Consider the following 24,050-nt stretch of genomic DNA (forward strand, 5'->3'; position numbering starts at 1 on the left):
TCCCCTCCGCTAAAAGGCCAAATGTATGGTAAGCACATCAGTCTTAAGTTCTACTTTTCATCCACATCAGTTCACAGTAATCTTGAGTAACTTGTCCCAGGTACTTTTTTTTCGCTACTGTAGTAACACTAAATATTGAGTGCAGTCCTGCTTTATCCTCCATTACAGTGGTTGACAGTGTTTTTGTAGAGGTGTAAATGTAAACTGTTTGTCTATGCAGAATGACTTTGGAAGTCCATTGGTCAGAAAGCAGGGCTCCCAGTGGGTTCATTCCAGTATTTTGATTGGTGATGCGAGCTGTTATGATAACACTTCTGGTCTGCACATCATAGTGTCTGAATATCAAGACTGAATCAACTCTCACATAAACACCCAACCTCCTCTCATCTTCCCTTGCTCTCACATTTTCCATCATCACTCCTATGTTCTGTCTCTGTAATTTGATGGTTATGGATCTTAAATTAAGCTGACGGTTTCTTTTAAAGGTCTTTTTATTTTGAACAAACTTCAATATTGATTAGTGGTTAGATTCTGGGGTCATCATCAATGACTTCCACGTACACCAATCTCTTCATTACAAAAGCATTCACTTTATTAAAGACTTAGTTTCATAAAACTACTCCATATTTCAGGATCTGAATTTCTGTAATAGAGCTCACATAAGCTGTTCTCGCACTAATCACTTCCTATGCTGTAGTGACTGACTCAACATAATCAAAACAAAGAATGCAAAAATTCATTGTGGGAATGTTATATTTTTGTCTACATTGTGTCAAAGCACATTTCTGAAATAATTTACACTTAAGTCTGCAAAAAAAGACATGGGAGAAGGTAAAACAAATTCAATATACATTATTTTATTTTCAAAGCTGCATGAACCTCATACTACACATTTGGAACACTTAAATACACTTCAAAAGTACAAACTAACAATTATAAAACGCATGAAAGGAGAGAACAAACATATCGGAAGGAAATTCAAACACATCCTGTAACCATAGAGGACGTACACATAAAATTCCTTTGCCAAGGTAGAAACTGATTCATTAGTTTTTAAACAGTTTGTTGTCAAATAGACAGCAGGTGAATTTATGGAATGCATTGTAAAATGCTGGAACAGATTGTAGGAACAAGGCACTTGCCATCTAGTCACTCTCCCCATCATCACTGATGATTCCCTGCAGGTTGCCCCAGGCTGCTCCTCTCTTGCGGCCCATGTTTGTGTGGCTCTCCCCACTATCCGAGTCCGAGTCCACAACACGTTTATAGGCAGAGGGGGGAGAGGCATTTTGTGCAGGGGGCCATGCTGCAGCTGCTGCTCTCCTTTTGGGACGTCCTGATGAACGGTGTCATTTCATTAGGTTTAGGGACGAACAGGGGAAAAAAAAAACAAAAAAAAATTAACAATCTTACAATTCCCTGATTTCCAGGTATTCATGCACACGGGAATCGTTGAGATACAGAATCAAGTGTCATTACCCTGAGTGGTGATGATGTTGCTGAGGTCCAGCTCAGCCAGTTCCTGTGCTTCTTCTCTCTTTAGTCGAGCTTTCTTACACTTCTCTATGGAGGGCTGACCTAGGACAGACATATTTCATTGGTAATAAAAATGTTTGCACACAAATTCTTTATAACTTATATTGGGCTCATATAGGGTCCAATTAAATATTTTTTTCCCCCAAATTCAGTTTTATTTTCCCCCAATATTTTATTTATTAAAAATGGTTTCATTACATTTTAATAATCACAAATCATGTCTAATCAATTGAATTCACAAATCTAATAATAATAGATTTGTACACTTTCGTTTTTTTGATTGAATACAAATTTACACAAAACTGATGGTTCGATACGTACCTCGGTTTTGAAGTCACGGTTCGGTACGGGTTTTGTAAAGCAGGGGAGAGAAAACTAAATATAAAATTGCTTTTTATTTATTGTTATTAAACTGATTTACTGAACAAATTGTGTCTGTCCTGAAATTAAATTAATTCAATTATAATTAAAAGTTTCTTAAAAATAATGCTGTAAACTATATAGGGAGCCCTTACTTGCACATTACTATAATATGAAAGGTTAACAACAGAGTCCAAACTATTAACCTACATTCAGTTGCTATTTATTTTTAGATATAATAATCAACACTCAAATAACACATTGTATGCAAACATGTAAACTTCACATAAGGCAGTTTTTGCATTAACTTCTAATTATACAATTGTTTTATACTCCAATTCGTTGTTGAAATATAATCATGACAGATCAATTTAAACATACATTAAATAATCAAGACATCACTAACAGGTTAATTAGAATATAATGAATATATAGGCTAATATAGTGCATATATTTAGCGAAAGAGTTCATTTCTCTAGTGAACTAACCTGTTGTGGACACTCAATGACTTGCCTGAGGTAAATGCTACATGACATTTGTTTTATTTATACATTTGTCTTTCCACTAGGGATGTTAATGATTAATCGATGATCAATTAATTGTCCATAATACATTTAATCGATAAAACTTTTCGATTAATCAGAGTCATGCGCGTGTGTGCTGCTCAACCGTGAAACATGTAAATCAGACACAAGGTCCCAAAGCTCTGTTTTGGGACCATTTTACAGCTAGAGTTAAACCTTCATCTTGACTTTAAGTTTGCATGTGCATTCGCAGCCTTTTGCTTTGTGTAAATGCAAGTTGTAATATTGTGTGTGGGCCTATCTATAGCTGATTTTTTTATCTCTTATAGGACGCATCTGGTTAAGAATTAATGCAGTAGTGAAGCGTGCTGGTGATCAGCTTTTAGCGCATGCAGCTCCAACAGCAATGCACAACTTATAATGACTATGATTGGGACTGTCATGTCACATAATTAAAAAGAGAACAATATTGTAATTAGGGTTGGGAACCGAGAACCGGTTCTTATGCAGAACCGAAACTGATTTTTGAAAAATACCAGAACCGCGCGAAATTCCTAAGTTTCGGTTCCGAAAACGGTTCTGGTGCAATGTGTGTGCGAAGCGCTGGAAGCGTATCCTTTCATAGCGAGTGACAGCCAGTGTTGCCAACTCCGTGATTTTCCCGCTTTCCCGTTTTCCACTGTTGCCGCGGGCTGTGTTTCATGTCCGCGGGTTGAAGCGATTGTGCAATTGTGCGGGTTTTGTTGTGAAAACCTGGCAACCCTGGCTCACCTCATCATGAATATTAATTACGTTGCCTGCCGCTTCCAGGAGGGCAACGCAGTTCAGCCTGAAAGCCCTCGCGCTACACATTTACGGTTTTGCGTCAGATATTTTCTCGTTGACCACCAGCATAGCGAAGAGAAAGTCACAAGTATGGATTCATTTCCAAAGAATGAATGATAATGAAGCAAAATGTAACGCGTGAAAAGTTAATAACATGCAAAGGAGGCTGCACTAGCAATTTGACAAAACATTTGCTACAGCACAGAATGCCTCAGGGCTTATACCAGATTTATAGTGAAAGGCCTATATATATATATATATATTTGTCAACCGTTGAGTCACCATGGTTTAGGTAAGCGTTTAGGCACAATTAGACTACCTTTGTAATGCTGAATTGCAATTTATTATTTACAAGTTCACTGAATAACTAAATTACTATTAAATTAATATATAGCCTAACTAATTAATAAATATAACTAATAAATATAATTTATAACTTGGTTTTACTCAGAGACAGAGAGATAAAATGTAATAAGACAATTTCAGAGGTGTTCATTTGAAAAAAAATGTGTTGCAAGAATGGCTTAATTAATACTGTAATATATGTACAGTACAGGACTTTTTTGACATTGCCAACCTGTAAATAAATTTTAGAGCAAGTAATAAACACAAAATGGATTGTTTGAGTTGCGTATTGTGCCTTTTTCCTTTACCACTATTTGTTTAATAATTTTAATGGAACCGGAATCGGAACCGGAATCGTTAGGCGGAACCGGAACCGGAACCGGAACCGGAACCGGAAAATTTCTCACGATTCCCAACCCTAATTGTAATACATCGTTGTGAATTTACTGGGTTTAGTTGGCGTTTTCAGTGCGTTGTTTCAGGAAGAGCGCGTCCACACATTCTGAAGAGCACGCATCTGAGGTGAAGTTGGTGACACGTTAACTTGTATTACTCATATTTGATTATTAAATAAGTAATTAAATCATCAATCACATCAATTCATTTTACAATCATATAGCCCTTTATTTATCTGTCTCTTCACATTAAAGAGCGTCAAAAAGGCATTTATTGTTTGAATTTCGTGATAAAATGGACAGAATACTTAATATGTTTGTGGGGGAACTCAGGTTTAAGTATGTTCCGCACGTAAAACAAGCCTACTGTTGACTGTTAAAGACTGCATTCTGTACCGTTCGGTACATGCATGCACCGTACCTGTACCGAAACGGTTCAGTACGAATACGTGTACCATTACACCCCTAGTAGTCAGATGAAAATGTAACAATTCCTTTAATTTTTTTGCAAACATAGTGGTGCACCATAGAGGTTTACTGTTTAAACTAAAAAAATTTATAAAATAAAAAAGCACAAAAATGTAGTTGTATATTTCTTAAAAAAAACAGTTTTTAATCAACACTATACAACACTATGATGATTAGGGCCCCCCAGTTTATAATACAAATATAATAATATTTGTTAAATAACAGTTGTTTAAACTATTTTAACGTAATTACAAAATTATTATAACATCTCAAATACTGAAATAAATAAAATGTGAATTTTTACAGTCTATGGTTTTTGCATAATGCTTGATGAGTTTGATTGACAGGTGTGATAGGCAGTTAGGTGTCAGGATGTCTCATGTATGTCGCGCAGTCATGAGTTCATGAAGTGTGTTTACCTATTCTCTTAGCCTATAATTTGCAGTTGTGTGATAGATAAACAGCAGCGATGCAAAATTCTATAAAAAGGACTTTTAAAAACTCGCATTAACACGGGAGAGAATCCATCCATCAGGCCGCAAGTAACGGTAAGACTTTTCAATTGGAACACGCCATTGGTATCTGTCAGTCATGATAGTGTTGGGGTAAGGTGCGTGGCACTAAGTTTTGACGCAATTCAACCTGAGGTTCGAATCCATCTTTTGTCGAACTCGCTGTACTTCCTTTTCCCATCACATATCAGATCGGAAAGGTGTTTATTTTCAATTAAAAATGAAAATATTCGAAAAGTGGAAAGAAAGTGTCTAACGTTTGTTGTAACCACTGCTCATGTTTTGTATGTGGACAGCAAGACACTGAAAACACCACAAGCGACACGCATGTTTTCACAGAGACACGCAGAACATGCAGACTTCATATGTAAAAAGCAGTCTTAGAGAGGTTTAATTGTGTGCGTGCTCCCCCGTGTGTCCACACATATGCACTTACCTTCCACACCCAGCTCCTCCAGCTCTTTTTTCAGCACAGCCACCTTTGCTTTTACTGATCGGCAGCCGTCTAACAGCTTCTTGTAGTTCCGTCTCACACCACAGAGGGCGATGTAGCGCTTCAGTCTGGACACAGCCTTATTCTCTTCATCCTGATGGTGAAAAATGAGTCAAATGGGTTATTATAAACCCTATTTTAGTAATTCAATCATTACTATGTAAAATGTAAAAATTAGGTTTAATAAGGGGAATAATCCACAAAATATCATACACGATAAACACATCGCTATGTGTGTGTTGTTAGATTACATAGCTTTTCACTGCTGTCTGCCATTGCAGTTGTTTGGAGATGTTGGGAGTCATTTCTTTATGTTTGGTATTAAAAGGTATTTTTTCCATCAAAATTCATATTGAATTAGAAACTAATCGCCACAGAGACAATGAAATGCAGACATATGAGAGCTAAAGGTCACTACTGTGTCTGTAAAGGCACTAACCATAACATATTAGATTACTTATTAGATCTACACATTTAGCTATGAAAGTTTGTTTCCGCCACGGAATAATGAGAAAAGGTAATTGCGAATTTTTATCTCATAATTTGTGTAAATTGTGATATATAAACGTGCAGTTGCAAGTAACAGAGTCATAATTTAGAAATTTAAACTAATTCTGACTTTCTCAGAATTGTGAGATATAAAGTTGCAATTACCAGTTAACAAGTTTCTGAGGGGGGAAAAAAGTCCACTCACATTCTTGCAAATGCGACTTTATATATCGCAATTCTGACTTTATTACACCAGGGTTCGTACAAGGTGCTTAAAGTACTTGAATTTTACTTTTTTTTTAAATAAAATATTCATATTTATGAAAAGGTACTTGCACTATTGAAAGACAATATTAAATATTTTATCTAACACAAATACAATATTTTCACACAAAATTAAAGCTGCAGCCATCTGATATAGATATGGAGTCATTTCACATGGCTATGAGCATGATATTGCTCATATATTTCAGAGTACATGATACAGCTTTCATTCTTCAGGTCAATCATATATTCATGGGGAAGGAGGATGAGAATTTCTTTTAATGAACAGTCTACTAGCTCACTGTTAAAGTAAGTCCCTTGCTGCACCTACTGGTGGAACCATGTATATTGCACTGAAGTCGTTGATAAACCCCCATCAGACAGTTTTTCAATACCAAATACACCAACATAATAACATAAAATATTATTTATTGAACAATAATGCCCATTATAAACTTTGTATTTAAAATACATTATTAAATAAGTTGTGTTGTATTTTGGATACCTTATATCTGTAATTTGAGTTTTAAAAACAAACAATATGAACAATATATTAATAATAAAAAACAAGTCATTAGATTACTTTGTAATTCATTACATTGAAATGCTTTACATGCCCTCTTTCTATTTGCTCTCCTATGCACTGAAAACTCTAAGGCTTTGTTAATGTTCCCAGACTTAAAGTTGCCAGTCATTGCATACTTTGCAATTTTGTTTTATTAGTATATATTTTTATTTCACTATTTACCTTTTTTAGAATTTAAAAGATAATAAAGATATTGTTTGAGAATGTTTGAACGAGATGGTCACATGAAAACAAAACAAAAAATGGTGCTAAAAGTCCAGAAATGTCATTTTACAGTATCTGTACGAACTCTGTTACACGCAACTGCGAGTTTATATCTCACAATTCTGCTTTTCTCAGAATTGCGAGTTTAGATCACGCACATTCTGACTTTATAACACGCAAATGAGTTTATATCTCGCAATTCTGAGAAAAAAGTCAGTTACCATTTTCTCTATTCCGTGGTGGAAACATGCTTCCATACTTAGCCAGGAACAGAATATTGTGAAATATGTCAAATGTTAGATGACAAAATTCACTACAGTACAGGGTATTTTATCCAACATTTTAAATATCTGGAGCATTTTTGCCCCAAACCAAAATTATTTTGAGGTCGGTAAGACCTCTAAATGTTTCTGAAAAAATTATCCTAAGCTCAACAAGGCTGCATTTATTTGATCAAAAATACAGTCAAAAACAGTAATATTGTGAAATATCATTACAGTTATTACAATTTCTATTTGAATATATTTAACGTAATATATAAAATGTTATGCGTTACTGTGATGGAAAAGCTGAATTCTCAAGAAAAATTTCTTATTATTATCAATGTTGAAAACAGTTGTGCTGCTTAATATTTTGTGGAAAACGTGATACTTTTTTTTTTTTAATTCTTTGATGAATAGAAAGTTCAAAAGAACAGCACTTACTTGAAACGGTAAAGACATTTATAATATTACAAAATATTTATGCATGCTGATATTCAGAATAGCAGCACTCTTGCTTGTTTGATAAGTAAAGTAAATATAACAGACAGTAGAGAAAAAAGGTTGCTTGTGGTCATTATGTCTTGAGTTCTCAAATTCATCTTGCCTTTCCTCTGGTTGCGTTTTCCCTATCCTCACTGCGTTTTTTCTTTGTCACGCTTTTTTCGCCCTCCTTCTTGCCCTTCTCTCGTTCCTCCTCATCCTCCAGTGAGGGAAGAGACGAGGAGTCTGAGTCTTCTGCTTCCTCCTTCTGATTGACCTCTAATTTCTCCTCTGTAAAGAAAAGAAGAGATGAACAATGTAAGTAGAAAGGTTTAAACGTGCACCCGCTTTGACCTCTGAGGGATTCTTACCATTTTCCTCAATCTCTTTAGAGGATAAATCAGCGGCATCCTCTCTTTTATCCTTCTCCTCTTCACTGTCTCCAGTGCTTTCATTTTCAGAGTTGCTCTTGTTTTTTGTTTCAGTGCTCTCGTTTTTCTCCTCCTCACTTTCAGAGCTGCTCCCAAACACTTCCCTCTCCACTTCTTTCACAAGATCCCTCTCTACCGGCTTCTTTTTTCTGACATCTTTTCTTTTGTTCTGTGTCTTCGCTTTGCTCTTCACTTTTTCATCCTCAGAATCACTCGCAGACTCACATTTTGCTGGTTTATCCTCACTGTCTGAATCCTCTTTCTTTTTCTTTTCTTTCAATGGTGGTTTTTGCCTGGACTCCTCCTCATCAGAATCCTCCAACTCATCTTCATCCCTATCTATCATCTTCCCTTTCTTCTTCGCTTTCTTTTTCTTGTCACTGTCCTTCTCTTGAGTGCTCTGCTTGCCCCGTCTCTTATTCTGTGGTTTTCTCTTAACGTTCTTTTTCTCTTGCTCCTCCTCGCTGTCTTCATCGGTGTCTTTATCACTTCCATTTTCTTCCTCTTTTTTCCCTCCCTCATTCATAGCCTTCTCTATTCCAGAGTCAGGGGAATCTGGAAAAGAAAAATTATAAAGTTACTCACGCAAAATCTAATGAGAAAACAAAACAAGGACAAACTCCACAAGTACTACACAGATACCTGGAGAAGACTCCTCCAGCCGTGATCTCTTTGTCTTTCCCACCATTTTATTCTCTTCATCCCCATCATCATTGTTGTCACCATCCACCCTTTTCCTTTTGTTCTGGCTCTTTGACGGATTCACGCTCTTAATAAGAGGCTCATCATCACTGCTGGCCTGAAAATTGAAAAAGATTTCCTTCGCTAAACCTCAACTTCAAAATGTTACTGACAAATCACAATGTTGATGTACACCATATTATAAGACAAGCTTTTTTCTCTCTTTTCGTGTGTTTGGAAAGTTCCAAACATTTGGAAAAAAGTTGTGGCTGAAACACTTAAAATAGTGACAAGATATTTAAATCTTGAGAAGTGCATGCTGTGATTTAAAATGTCTCCGTCTTCATTCTCAAATAAACGGAAAAGCATCATTAACTGACTTAGGCCTCATGAAGCTTCGAAGCGTTATGAATCAGCGAGTCGAATGAGCAGTTTGGATCGCCAAATTTCAGCAGTTTGGCGGTTTGACACGCGATCCGAATCATGAGTCGACTCACTGATTCATAACGCTTCGAAGCTTCATGATGCCTTGTTTTGAAATCGTCATCACTATATAAGTCATTATTTAGGGTTTTTTTGCGCACAAAAACTATTCTCGCAGATTCATAAAGTTATTGTAGAACCACTGTAGTGAGATGGACTTTGTAACGACGTCTTTAGTACCTTTTAAGGGTCTTGAGAGTGAACCGTGCATTGTGTCAATGGAGGCCTTTCAGAGCGATCAGATTTCAACTAAAATATCTTAATTTCTGTTCCGAAGATGAACGGAGGTCTGACGGGTGTCCAACGACATGAGAGTAAGTAATTAATGACAGAATTTTCATTTTTGGGTGAACTAACCCTTTAATAAACATTAAGTTACTGACATTTACTTTCCTTATGTGTATTCATTCAGATTAAAGTAAGTAGAGATGATCAAAGTAACAAGTTTACAGACCAGTTCTTAATAATGTTACTGTGTGACTAGCAATATACTGGTAGACACAATAAGCCAACAGGGATTTTGGACTAACGTCTCTATCACAGTTATGCTCATGTGACATTGCCAAGCATATCATTTGCAGGCGTTTTAACCTCTTAAGCTCTGGGACCATTTTTGGGATTTCCGCCTGGATTTGGCCTACCCAAATTGAAAAGCTTCCTATACCCACATAGCCTGACGTCGTCATACTCAATTCTAGTCAGAATAGGAGTCTGATACTGCTCCGTTGGGCTGTGATTATGGGGCGTGTTTAAACCTAACCAGGAAAGACCTCAATTGGATAGACCTACAACCAATCAGAGCAATGGAGCGACCGAGCGACGCATAACGTTAGTTGTCAAATGTCAACAGAAATCAACTGCACTGTGTTGTCAAGTCCACGGGTTGAAGCGACCCCAATTATGTGATATACAGACCCAGGAAAGGTTAATTTTAGAAGGCAGCCCTGCCAAAATAACACATATTTTACCCACCAAATGCCTTTTTTTCCCGGAGAACCCCCCTGGAAAGCCATTGGGCTTGTTTTTGGCTCGTTTTGAGGAACGTTAGCAATTGGGCGGGTTTCGTTGTAAAAACTTGGCAACCCTGTCTGCACGCACGATGGAATAAGTAGCCTAACGTTAGAAGAAAAAGATGAGTAAACGATCTTTGCCGGTGTTGCAAAAAAGGAATGTAAGGATACACAGAGTACTTACCAACACGATCATCATTTCTGAGAGAAATAGTAAAGGTGAATGTATATATGAACAAGTTCTCCGTTTAGGATTAGAACAAATTCAACCCAAACGCCTTTGATGACGTGGATGATTACGTTACTGTTTATCATCTGTCCATCATCGTCTAAAGCCCGCCCTGACAATTTCATTGGTCCTGTTCGGTTCGGGCATAATTACTTCTCTATTGAGCAAGTCCAGAACTGCCCGAGTAAAAATGTTGCGGGCGGGGCTAAGTTCTGCTGGCATCCAGGCTAATACCCACATACCTAAATACACAATTTTGGTGTCATTTTACAGGAAACAATTTAAAGTTTCATAAACGTGACTAGAAGTGATAAACATGTAAGTATATGTTTTCTAAACTGGTTTCTAATGCAATGGTGTTGCGTTGGTAGGCATACATGGCGTGAGAAAGCCACATAAACCACACAAAATTTGGTCAGAGCGGTCAGACTGAAACAGATTTCGATAGGATTTCAAACCACATTTGAATGTCGCATTTCGTGTGATTTTTTGCCATTCACACTTGCTAAATCTGATCGGATTTCAATCGAATATGACAGTCTGAACGTAGCCTTAGACCGCGTGAGTACTGGAACTGAGTTCTTTTTGGCACCTTTGTCTTACTATTGGTCTTTGAACGGTTAAATGCACATACTTATGTGTCTGTCAAAATGCCTGTCTTTGCGAGTATCCTCATAAACATTAATTTATGTCGTAAGTGAACATGAACAGTTGAGAAAGAAAGCGCATGTGTATCAATATATTAAGGCATCAGTGCATTCGATCTTAAAGTGACGGCAGCCTAATAAACCTGCTGTCATGTGTCATTAATGTAATTTTTTTTGGTTAAAATTCTTCCACGCTGAGGAACCATGTCGATGCACAACCCACGTAAAGATAACTCTACAAATAAATACAATTTCAGGGTTCAAACTAGGGATGGGTCGCGATTTTCGAATATTCGATTAGTTATTTAATTATAGAATATCGAATAGTATGTGCGATTATCGTCCAAAAAAAATCCCCATGTTGTCGGTGCTGATGTGGTGCTGACGCGTTCATGTAACCAGAGGCGCTGCCAATAACGCACCTAAAAGCTGCCAGTCAGTTCTCAGGGTGTTTTATACTGGACACGTTTGCTGCGGTCCGAGTCTGATTGTTCCCTCCGCCTCCGCAGTGTTGGTCTGGTTTCACACTCAACTTGAACCCTGGTGCGTTTGCGTTCATCTTACGTCATCACAGACGTTCACATTAGCAATTTTTCATGCTAACCGTGCCTCATTCCGAACTAAAATGCCAGAGTTAAAACGCCCTGAGACAACAGAAGAATAACACATCGTCTCACGCGCACGCTGTAGACTTGTGGCATTTATCAGGTAACTTGGGGCGATGTCACATTACAGTCATATGTTTCAGCATGTTACAATAAATATATGGCTTGAGTTGATATAGCCTATTCCCTAATGAATGAAACAGTTTGTTATCCTACAGATTGAGAGCGTGAATGGTCTCTCTCCCTCTCTCTCTGTTTATACGCGTGTAGCCTTTACATGCGTGCATGCGGGGGAGGAGTTGCGATTTTCGAATAAAAATCGAATAATTCCCAGTGATCGTCGAATATAATTTTTGCTTGAAATGCCCATCCCTAGTTCAAACAGAGATGGCGACAGAGGTAAAACTTACGGACTGCAGCTTGAATGTTAATCAAACAACAAAAGACAGAAAAAAAATCTCTCTGCTCTTGACTGAATCACTTTTGTAGTTATAATAAGAATAGATGTATATTTAATATTTAATTTACACTAAGACTATGCAGTGGTTTTTTTTTGTAAATTGAATTACTTTATGTAGTATTAATGTAGTTTTTATTTCTAGTGCTTGTAGTTTTTCAGGTAAGTCCATTTCATTTGTGTATTTGTTCTTTTGTCCTTTTGCTTGTAGTTAGTTTGTTTGTACTGGTTTTATCACTGACTGTTTGTCTTCAGTAAGCTTGAGTTTTCGTTTTACTTAGGCTAGAAGTAGTTGTTTTGTGATATTGAATTTGGTGACGAAAATTATGAAATTGATATAATTTGTGATTTATATCATTATATAAAGATTTCCGTCAAATTGCCCCTATTTGTAACTTCATTTATTTAAATGAAAACATGCTGATAAGATCAAATGCTTAGCAATGTTACAATTCCTTCCTATCCATGAAGAAATAATCTCCAACCAATTAACCACTTTATGAGCACATTTCAGCAATAATTGCACCGCTCAAAGACCTCAAGTGTAACACTCACTCATGTTAAACATGAATAACAATTTCTTTAGAAACACTTTTCAGCCAATTCAAGGACTTCAATTTGATCTGAGACTTTCTGTAAAGTGTGTTGGAGTTTGCAATAATAATAATCAAAGGGCGGAGCTTAGCAAAGGGTCGTTTCCTGACAGATGCATGATGGTACGATCACACAGCTTTACTGTCTCTTCCTCACCTGCATCTTTAAAAGTTCCTCCTCGACAATTTTCTTCATCAGCTGTCTGTCCTTGGTGCTGAGCGACTCTCTACCCACCTTCTCCAGGTATCCCCTCCGCAAAATGCCTAAAGTCAGTGTACTTGAAAGGTGGCAGAGTAACAGTACATTAGACATGCAAATGTTATTCTGATGGACCAATAAAAATCCGTGCAAAATGTCACATGACTAAACACTTCACACATTTTGTACAAACCAAAACACAAGCACACTTTCACTTAGATATTATGTCCATGAACAAGCCACTAATGTGATGGCACAGAGCCATTGTTGTGAGGCTCATCTGTCAAACCGCTCCAGCGTAACGTTACTAATAAACTAATAAGGATTTCCTTCAAGCTCTTTTACGTAAGCTGCGTCACACATCATTGTAGTGTCCCTCGGTAATGTTTTACACGACACATGCATATTAAAGCGCATCTTGTGTGTGATGTGACCGTCTTCAAACAAGAATCCAACACGTCCCACCCCTTTATATCTTCCTAATCCGTTCCTTTTCCCTTCATATCACTCACTAGCTATTTAGGAGACGATGTGAGACCTGACATGCGTAACGTTACACTATTTCTCAAGGAGCGAGTTTATGATTCAGCCCTGACTTACACATAACATAACGTTCTTTGACATGTAATGCCAGCATTTCGACATTTCTTTCAACCCGCAGTTTACCTGAGATCCGAACACTTGTGCAGTTGTCTCACAACGAACTCTCGTATCGCGTCCTCTTCTCTGGCCATGTTTTTTACACATTTGCGCCACTTTTTACACCACTGCGTACTGTGCGTACTAAGCGCGACACCCTCTCTTGGCGCGCTTTGCAGTGCTCGGCTACGTTTGTTTTACGTCATCACGCACAATTTCCGAGAGACGCGCTTACGTAACATTATTTATAACCTCATACCGTTGGTCAAAACGTTTCTTAAACGGCTTTGCGCTAGTGTATTTCTCTTTCATGAATACGCTTATAAATATGCTAAATATAAATATTTTAGGTTAGAGGATTTAGACGTCTTTAAAACATAAACAGATACTTTTTATGATTGATTTGGGGTTTCTTTTCAAAGTAATTTAATATTGACATATTTACCATTTTCATCCTTTATCTGGTTTCACTATTATGATCTACTGTATTATGCATAATTCTTTGGAATAATATCTTTCAACAAAACCAAAATAACTTCAAAAACACAAGGATTTTACCAAAAAGCATTTTTATTGAAAATGTTAATGGAATATTAATTCAATTTGATTAAAATTCCAAGACAATATTTGGACGGCATTCCACAAACTAGTTTAATTGGCAGAAATAAGGAGGTGTTTTTGTTCTAGGATAGTGAGTGCATACATTTATGGCTTACATTGGTTAATAAAACATTGTTTTGCGAAGTGGTTTGTAACTTAGTGGTCACTACTGTCGTCATGCCAGGAGCCATCTTCGTCTAGAAATGATTTTGAATAAAATTATAACATTGTTTAGTGCAGATGTGGCTTGAAGTATTTCAATCCTACATCTAACCCGTTCCTGTTTTAGAATGTATTCAGTGATATCATGTTACATCATTTGATTGTTAAACAATAACAATATTAGTCTTAGAAATATTGCTTAACATGCCCATCCAAAATTTGACGTACCAATCGTGAGGCACAGTTGTGTAAAAACGTTTACTTGTTAAGCTTTCTTTTTGTGCTACAAAAAGAAAGTTTAAAACTGGCCCCCTGCTATCAAAGGCTACAACAAAAAGCTGCTCACATTTGGTCAGTTTCGCAGAAGATCTGACAGTCCTATGCAACATGACGCGTCCACCATGTACCTTTCATCATTCTCAACAACTCAATTCAGCATACATCACAGTTTACTATTAAACACTGAAAGATAAACGTCGCCATTACAAACAAATCAAAACAGAAAACAAAAAAATACAACTTATTTCACATTGAATCTTGAAAAAATGAAAATTCTGGACAATAAATTAACCGAATAATAAATTAAATTTAACAACAACAAAAAAAATGAAAAAAGGTGTGCCACACTGTGGCAACTTCAGTATTACTTCTAAACTAGCCCATATTACCCCCACCCCTCCCATTTCAGTGCAGTATTAAACATACCAAAGTTGTCTTTCTTTTTTCTCAACCAATCTTTCCATTTTTCACATGCATGATTGATTGATTGATTCAGTCTTTGTAGACAGTCTGCTGTCCGTGACCCCTTTCATCATGCATAATATGCCTCCGAACATGGATGCGCCTCACCCGCCTATCCCCGCCCCCTACACCGGCCCCTTCCTCCTCCGACTGGCCCACACCAGGTGACGAGACGCCCCCTGACTCCAGCAGGGCCATACCTCCCGAACCTCGTCCATTTTCATAGATCAAAATGTTGAGTGTCTCCTCAAAGATACGAGCTTCTGGGAACTCAACCTATGTGAACAGATAGAAAAGTGAGAAAACAGGCATAAATGCACACCGACAAGAGAGTTCAATTCCCTTTTGCTCACCTTGGTCTGTTTCTTCTCAGTGGCATAAACAATGGAGGTGCAGCAGACTTCAGCGATCTTGCGTCCCTCGCCGTAGAAAGACCAGCAGCATATCTCATCTCCCAACACGTCTTTAATGAACAGCACTCTGCCGTTAAAGCGCAGCCCCAGCTTATCGAACAGCTCGATGTTCTTCAGGAGGTTATCATCAGAGTTGCTGAGGGAACAAAGGGTCATTTTATATAGAAAAAGGCACCTCTCGCTCACATTTACATTTATGCATTTGGCAGAGGCTTTAATCCAAAGCGACTTACATTGTACTCAAGCTATACATTTTTTATAATTCATGCATTTCCTGGAAACCGAACCCACGACCTTGGTGTTGCTAGTGCCATGCTCTACTGTTTGACATACAGGAACAGTTCTGTGTTTTAAAATTATTTTGGATTTTCCTACAGTCACCAGGCATAATTACAAGGTGTCATTGAGCTATCTCGTTTTTGCCACAGAGTGAGGTGTGCGTATGACAACAATAATTAATTTAGATTCAGAATAGTATTTGACTAAGTCACATAATCACATGATGGTTTATATGCTTCCTGAAATGAGAAAGGCTCAGAGTAAACATTGTTCTTTTTGAAATAGCAGGAATGGTGAGAATGAGGGCTGTATGTACCTGGTATAGGAGTATTTATTGTTCCCTCTGTTATTCTGCAGTTTTACCACTGGCTGCAATGAGAAAAAGATTATTTATGAAAGAAAAAACACTTTTTTCCTCCATACTGTATGGTTTTATTTGGATCCTTAAAGGCCAGAAAACAGGAGACTAAGACTTTTTTTGGTTTTACAAGTTTTCTGAAATGTTATGCTTAAATATGCACTAATTTGCATACATCTCCAGAACAGATATCTGAACATTGAATAAAGCCAGGTTCAAAAACATTGTTTCATTTTGTTGGCATATTAGAGTTTTTATAGAGGGGATTTTGGATCTCTTTTTATCACTCAAAAAAAAAAATAAAGCAGAAAGTACTGTCAACAGGCAGATTAAGAATCACCATGTTTTTAGGAATAAAATTATATATAAATCAGGCAAATTATAAACAAACAAACCCTTCTGCAAAAGCCATCAGAATATATATAGGAATAAATTAGTGGAGATTTCTGGCTCAGTGCATGAAGGAAAAAAAACTCATTTTGAGAACCGGCCTTCAAGTATATGTATATATGTAATTTAAATCTCCAGATACAAACGGAAAAAGTGTAATAAAATAAACACACTAAATGTGTACATTATTGAGGTTTTCTGTCCTCTAGTCAAGCAAATTATCAAAATTAACTAGTGCAATGGCTAAAACAATGGTTTTACCAGTAGTGTCTTGTCTTAAAATCAGAATGGATTTAAAAAACTAGGCATCATGCATTTGGCAAATTTGTAAATGGTTACTGAACACAACAAACTCACACAGAAACATCCACCTCATTGCTAGGAGACGCTTGAGAAATAATACAAAGGTGTTCTAAAATCGGCTCAGAAAACCCAAATATTTCTGATATCCTCCGACTGGATGGAATCATAGCCTGAAATCAGAGACTGTGCCTATCGTCCACTACACGATTTTCTCTGAAATCAGTCAACTCTGACTGCCCATAATCTGCAAACTGCAAATCTTGCAGTGCTCTAGACTGCAAATGAGGGCAAAAGCTGTATAGTGTATCCCAGCCCTAAGAGATCACATTTTTCATGTGTTGCTTTTGTCAGAGGAGAAGTAAATATTATGCCTCTGTTATCTCACCTTCCTACATGTGGCTATCATTCTCTGTTCCTCTTTGGCTGAAGTGATCATAGGAATGTGACAACCCCTGCAGACATCCCTGCGTTTCTGCATCAACATCAAAAAAGCCATTAGTAAGTGTCAACAGCTGCCAAACACCTTCCTTGGCTCAAAGAAGCATTTCATTTCAATGCAGACAGATGTATGCTTCTTTGACCCAACACTGAAGGGACAGAAACACCAGAAAGTCCAGTGGATCCTCTAACCTCTAATGCGGTGAGGCAGTGCTGCACAAGACCCTGAAGCCTGTAGTATTGCGCCTCTTTCAACACTTCCTCCAGCTCCCGCGTGCTCTCCGGCAAAGGAACTGTCCCGTCCCGCAGGAAGTTCAGCACCAGGGAAAAGTGTCTCCCACATCTGTCTAGCACAACCCAGCCTTAAAAGATGAGTGAACGCACATTATATATACATCTGTTCTAGTTTCTGGCTCTATAAGATTTATTTTAAAGAAACAAATACTTTTATTTAGCACGGACACATTCAATTGATCAAAAGTGACAGTAAATATATTTATGTTGTTACAAAATATGTCTATTGGTGAGCATAAAACTATAATGATAACTAGGGATGGGCATTTTTGTCAATTTCTCATTTCGATCATCGATAGGTCTCAAAAACGAGTACTCGAGTACTCGGGGACGGGGCATGTGCAGGGGGCGGGGCATCTCCGTCATTGAGATAATGAAAACTTTTATGAAAATGGTTGTTGACAAATACAAACGTGACATGAAAACAGGTATATGAAAACATGAACATATAAAACAAAAAAATAACTGCTAGATTATGATGCATAAATGTCTTTGAAAAAGAAACATCTTTATAAAATGACCGTCTCAAATAACCAAGTCAGTAATATCGAGCATTGCCTTTGAGCTGAAACTGTGAAATAACACCACCCTGCAGAGCTTGCTAGCTGGTTAATAAACTCAACCAAACGCACCCTATATCAATATTAATATGAAGATTATTATGAACCTATAACGACATAAATCAGCACAAAAGGACGTGAATGCGCACGTGAACTTCAGCGTGCTAGATTTTACAGGCGAAGGGTTTGAAACGGAACATTTTGAATGCGCTCTTCCCTTAACAATGCTGATACACGGACAACGAAAGCACACAGAAACAACATTTTATTAAAATCCTGTTCTCATTATAATGCTTTGACAGATTGACTCTGCACATCATGAACTTAATTGTATTATTCATGATCAAAGCGTTTACAGACATCACTGCGCGTTTTCGAACTCATAACGAAAAACAACTTTAAATAAACTATAGGTCTACTGTTAAAAAAATACGATAACAGTTAGGGATGAAACGATTACCGGTTTCACGATAAACCACGATAAAATTTAGTGACGGTTAGTAATATCGTATAAAATTTTATTATCATTAAAACCGCGTGTGATTATCACGGTTGTGAAAACTCGTGGTAAATCTTGTCCAGTCAGCGTCAGTCTGGCGCACCGCTGTTTTCTGAATGAGGAGAAATGGCAGAAAGCAGTGACAGCACTCGGGGGATTGTTCTGCCTTCTAAAAGGACCAAATCTGAGGCGTGGTCATATTTTGGCTTTTACAAAAGTCCTGAGGGAAACTTAATCTAAGATGGTCACCCTGTCTGCAAACATGCCAGAAGAAAGTCGCTGTAATAGGGAAAACACTTCAAAACTACGAACGCAAAGGCAAGTGGACTTTGACCTCAATACCAAACCTACGTCTGGCAAATAATAACGTGAAGCGAACGAACAAATTCAGACAAGACTAGGGCGACATTTAAGGGATAATCAGGGCTTGACATCAACAACCACCATTTGCGAGTGTAACGTTATTTCGGCTGCACACTAGCCACTCTGGCTGTTGAACTTATAATAGTCTTCTCAAAAGCCATCTGTTATAATCGCGTTGCGCATTAGAAGCACTTACACGTGCTTCTATTGAGTTTATGAATGCAATATCTCATAATCAAAGGCGTTCAGATTAGCGGAGTTTTGTTCAGAGTGCGCGCCGCTCTCACTCACTGAAATCTGCACTCAAAGCAGAGATAAACGTGTGCTGTACGCAGGAGATTCATTCATCATACAGTGGATGACTGCTTTTGTTCTATTTCAGCAGCGAAAATGGTTTAAAAAAAACACAGCAGAACCACAGCGCATCTGATATGACTGGCATAACGCAGGCGAATTTAGGGACCGCCTGTAAAGTTACATACAACATTGTTAACGTTATACACGTTTCAAACTTCAATAGCATTTGAAGAGAATGACAGTCATAAAAAGACTGTAAAGTGTTCATCTAGGTGTCAGGTATGATGCACACATTTTGATATTTAATAAAATAAACTGTCAAATCATATGGAAATATGGATATGCATTATTTCACTAGGATACTGTTTGGGCTCTAACAAAATATGCTAGATTTAAATGTGTCTGATAGAACACTGAGAATATTGCTTGGGAATATATTTACAGTGATAATATTAGAGATTATATTTACGACAAATTATTATTATTTATGTGTTATGCGTTGCTATTGATGACGGCCATTAAGGAAGGAAATCCCACAGAATCTAGCTTAAAAAAGTGCTAAGAGCTGCTTTAGTTATTTGTTGTTTGTTGAATTTCAAATATAAAACTTGTTGAAATGTTTTAAGTGAGTGCATCTGTTCTTTTTGAACACTTTCATTTCGTTTGAACAAAACCGTGATAATATTGATAACCGTGATAATTTGGGTCACTATAATCGTGATGTTAAATTTCCATACCGTTTCATCCCTAATAACAGTATAGCACTGCTGCATTACTAATATCAATGATTCTGAGAAAGAAATAGCCTATCTAAAAAGAATTTGACTGTCTCTAAACCATCATGTCGAGCATGAAATATGCGTTTGAGCTGAAACTGAAGAGAATGAACAACAGCCGGTATAACGGCAGCGCTTTTCTAGCTTATTAATAAGCTCAACCAAACGCTTCTTATATTAGATGAATCAGATATAGACAACATAAAAGTAATCTTACAACGTGCATCTGCAGAAAAGGACGCGAATGCGCACATGAACTTCACGCGCTAGTTTGAGTGTTCTCGCTAGTTTCTCTGTGGATCAGCTGATACACGGGGAACTAAACACAGATCATTTACAGCATTCTAATTTCCATCGTGCTCTCATTATAATGCTATGTAGGCTATGACAGATTGGCGCTGCACATCTTGCACTAACCATTCAATGATCACAGTGATTCCAGACATCACTGCAGTGCACGCCTCAGTTTCACTTTATTTCGCCGCGGTCTGTAGGCGTGCTGTATAACGCTAACCAATCAGACCTCCGGTACCGCTCAAAATGACGCAATAAAAAAGAGGCACTTTTTTTTTTTTTCAGGGCGATCATCGTTCTCATGATCGATGATCGCTGTCACGTTCGAGTACTCGATTACTCGACCACTGTTGCCCATCCCTATAACAATAATGATATAGTTCTTGAATAAACAGAACAATATGTTAGCTGGTGTGAACACTAATATAGTTATCGTTCTTGGTGTTAACGGGCCTTAAGAGACTTCTTTCAAAAATTCAGAAACTTTTGAAAGGTTGTGTACAACACATTCTCTTTCTTTTTCTTACCCTCAGAGTCTATGGTGACCTCTGTGCTCCCATCACAAATACTCCTGAGCAGACTGTCCTCCTTGCTGAGCGTCTGGACGGTGGTGTAGTGGAGAGTTCCCCCCACATTGAGCTTCACATACTTACTGCCCACCAGGCTCCTGTCAGCTTTTCCTTCCCCAAGACGGCTGGAGGAAGATGAGGCAGAACCAGACACAGTCACCACATTCCCGCCAGATGAACCAGATGCCTCAGCAGACATCAGGGGAGTAGAAATCAAATACTGCTTATTCACTGCCTAAAAATATAAAGGACACAAATACAGAGCAGACAGAATTTCAGTCTGGTTGTTATGAGAGGTTACTGCGTCGTTCTGAAACAAAGTGGTAAAGGAATAGTTCACCCAATACTTCATAATTGTTTATTCACGCTCATGTCGTTCCAAACCTGTATGATTTTCTTTCTTCTAAGGAGCAAAAAGGAGAGTTTCTGAAGAATATTCTCGTTTCCATTAATTTAAAGAAACTGAATGAGGACTGGGGCTGTCAAGCACCAAAATTACAAAGCAGCACAAATGTGATCCACATGAATCATGTACCATATTCCAAGAGCTCTTAAGCCATACAGTAGTTTAGTGTAGGAAGAGACCAAAATTTAGGACATTATTGATTAAAAATCTGTCCTAGCTCATGAAAGAATGTCCAATTTGTGTACAAATTGTCCTTTTGAGTGAATTAGTTGAATTATAGTTCACAAAACTGGTCTGGATACTTTGTTCACAAATGGGACTGATCAAGTCATAAAGGTCAACTAGAACAGTTAACATTTTGCAGTGAACAGAATCTGTTCATATGATTTCAAAATGTTCATATGGCTTCAAAGGAATACAGCACACAAGTGGATATGGATGCTTGAATAATGCTTTTTTAGCATTTCAGAGCTTCCCATCCCCAGCCAAAAAGATGGTCAAAGAATATTTTCAAAAACATATTTCGTTAAAAAAGCCAAAGTATGACATCAAAGCAATTTCTGGTGATTGCTCACACGATTTCAAATATGTACAAGACATAAAACTTTATGAGGGAAAAATAAACCAATAAATGTGACATTTTCAGAGATATGTATGAACAAGGTGACTGACATTACAGCATTAAGTGTGCACACTTCGTAATGTGACAACTACTGAAACGATTTCAGAGCACATATAACAAAGAAAACATCCAGAAACAGCAGAAACATAATATCTGATACATAAAAGCAATGCATCTAGGATCTGTCAAAGAGCATCCGATGATCTCATTGCATTGGGACATCCTTAAAAACATGTGTGAATAACACCCGTTTAGCAATAGTCTGGAGGGTTGAGATTGTGAATATCTGTCCACTCCACTGGGGAGGCCACAGATGTGTTTCTGTACTGATATCAGAGGAAATGGACAGAATTAGGTCAACACATTCAGTAAGATCTTAACTCCAGCTGAGAGATCTCGCTAATCCTCGACTAGACCACACCAAATTTGTTTCCTACCATTCACTAGTTATTTAATGACTTGACAACTTGCAGTTGAAGTGACACACATGTACAGAGTCTGTCTAGTGAGCTAGATGATGTATGTGTCTTGTATTGATAAGCTTGTTAGCCCTTGAGCTAGCTCTAGATGACATTAGTGGCTGACAACGAGCAAAACACTCACCGAGCTGGGTCCCCGCTATAAGGTGCACAAAATATAAAGTAATCGATACGGACTGTTACATCTATAACAGTAAACCTGCCATGATTTATCAACAAATCATAATTTCCTCTGTTGTCTCGCAGCACGACTGTCTTCTTCCTCTTTCTTGCTTGTAGTGGGTTGACAATGGCTGCTCACCCTCGCGAGGAGTGTCTTTCGTTGACTGATTGGTCCAAATGAACGTCTGTCAAGCGAGTTAGTCCCGCCCTCCTGTAACGGCATACGTGACATGATTGGTAGAAGTTTTTTATGACACTTGGTAGCCTCTTTAATGTTAGAACACAAGAACATTGCAATGGGGAATACAAACAAATACACAAACGCAACATAAAACGATACATGATTTAACAAATAAAAGTTAGCCAAAACATAAATTGTTAAATGACATGACAAGGACACAGACACTAAAATACAACACACAGACATTAATACACTAGTAAAGCTAGTTATTTTCTTTAAATATTTCTTAATATTCAAGGAATCTTAGTTTATATATATATATATATATATATATATATATATATATATATATATATATATATATATATATATATATATATATATATATATATATATATATATATATATATATATATATATATATATACTCTGAAATTTAATTAAACTCACTTCTTAAATCTCTTTATTATATATATATATATATATATATATATATATATATATATATATATATATATATATATATATATATATATATATATATATATATATATAATAAAGAGATTTAAGAAGTGAGTTTAATTCAATTTCAGAGTGGGGATAGGATGGAATTGCAATTTTTACTTATGAAGAATCTCTATATAAAATTACAAAAATTAACAATATGCTCCAGGGGTCTATTTTTATTATCATAATAAAAAAATAATGTCTGTGTAACATTGGTAGAATCAGTGTGTAACAATGGCAGGATTAAATATATGAGAACCTAGGTCAGACCAAAATTTTTTGGAAATAGGGCATCCAAAAAACAGATGTGCAAATGTCTTCTCTGCTTGTTTACAAAAAGAACATGAGCTGTCGATGTCCAAATATTTAGAAATGTTAGAATCGACATGATGTGAAGAGTAGCGAAGCTGCCTGAACTCAGTCATTCGTATGGGGTCTATTTTATTAGGTCAATGTTTTCTTCTGTAACAAACTTTCTGTTAAGTTTTAAACCTTTTTCTTTTTTTTCTTGGGAATGTGGAATATGTAAATTAGTGTAATATATGTGTGTATATATAATATTATGGAGTGTTAATATAGAGTTGGTCCCCCCTTTGCTGCTATAACAGCTTCCACTCTTCCGGGAAGGCCTTCCACAAG

General features: G+C 37.1%; 2 protein-coding genes across 2 annotated transcripts; both read right to left on the reverse strand.

Annotated features, from left to right (window-relative positions):
- Positions 1 to 569: 569 nt before the first annotated feature.
- Positions 570 to 13,900, reverse strand: hirip3 (HIRA interacting protein 3). The gene is made up of 8 exons (XM_079820421.1): positions 13,746 to 13,900; positions 13,038 to 13,158; positions 8,818 to 8,974; positions 8,116 to 8,730; positions 7,869 to 8,035; positions 5,402 to 5,552; positions 1,480 to 1,578; positions 570 to 1,336 (listed from the first exon to the last, which is right to left on the reverse strand). Exons 1-8 carry the CDS (start codon positions 13,811 to 13,813, stop codon positions 1,146 to 1,148), a joined length of 1,569 nt encoding a protein of 522 aa, XP_079676547.1. The 5' UTR covers positions 13,814 to 13,900; the 3' UTR covers positions 570 to 1,145.
- A 374-nt stretch (positions 13,901 to 14,274) lies between these two features.
- Positions 14,275 to 22,898, reverse strand: kctd13 (potassium channel tetramerization domain containing 13). The gene is made up of 7 exons (XM_079823329.1): positions 22,686 to 22,898; positions 21,013 to 21,289; positions 17,595 to 17,764; positions 17,350 to 17,436; positions 16,230 to 16,282; positions 15,575 to 15,770; positions 14,275 to 15,497 (listed from the first exon to the last, which is right to left on the reverse strand). Exons 2-7 carry the CDS (start codon positions 21,251 to 21,253, stop codon positions 15,252 to 15,254), a joined length of 993 nt encoding a protein of 330 aa, XP_079679455.1. The 5' UTR covers positions 21,254 to 21,289; positions 22,686 to 22,898; the 3' UTR covers positions 14,275 to 15,251.
- Between the last annotated feature and the right edge of the window lie 1,152 nt (positions 22,899 to 24,050).

Source organism: Gobio gobio, assembly GCF_949357685.1.
Source record: "Gobio gobio genome assembly, chromosome: 1".
NCBI classification, from domain to species: domain Eukaryota; kingdom Metazoa; phylum Chordata; class Actinopteri; order Cypriniformes; family Gobionidae; genus Gobio; species Gobio gobio.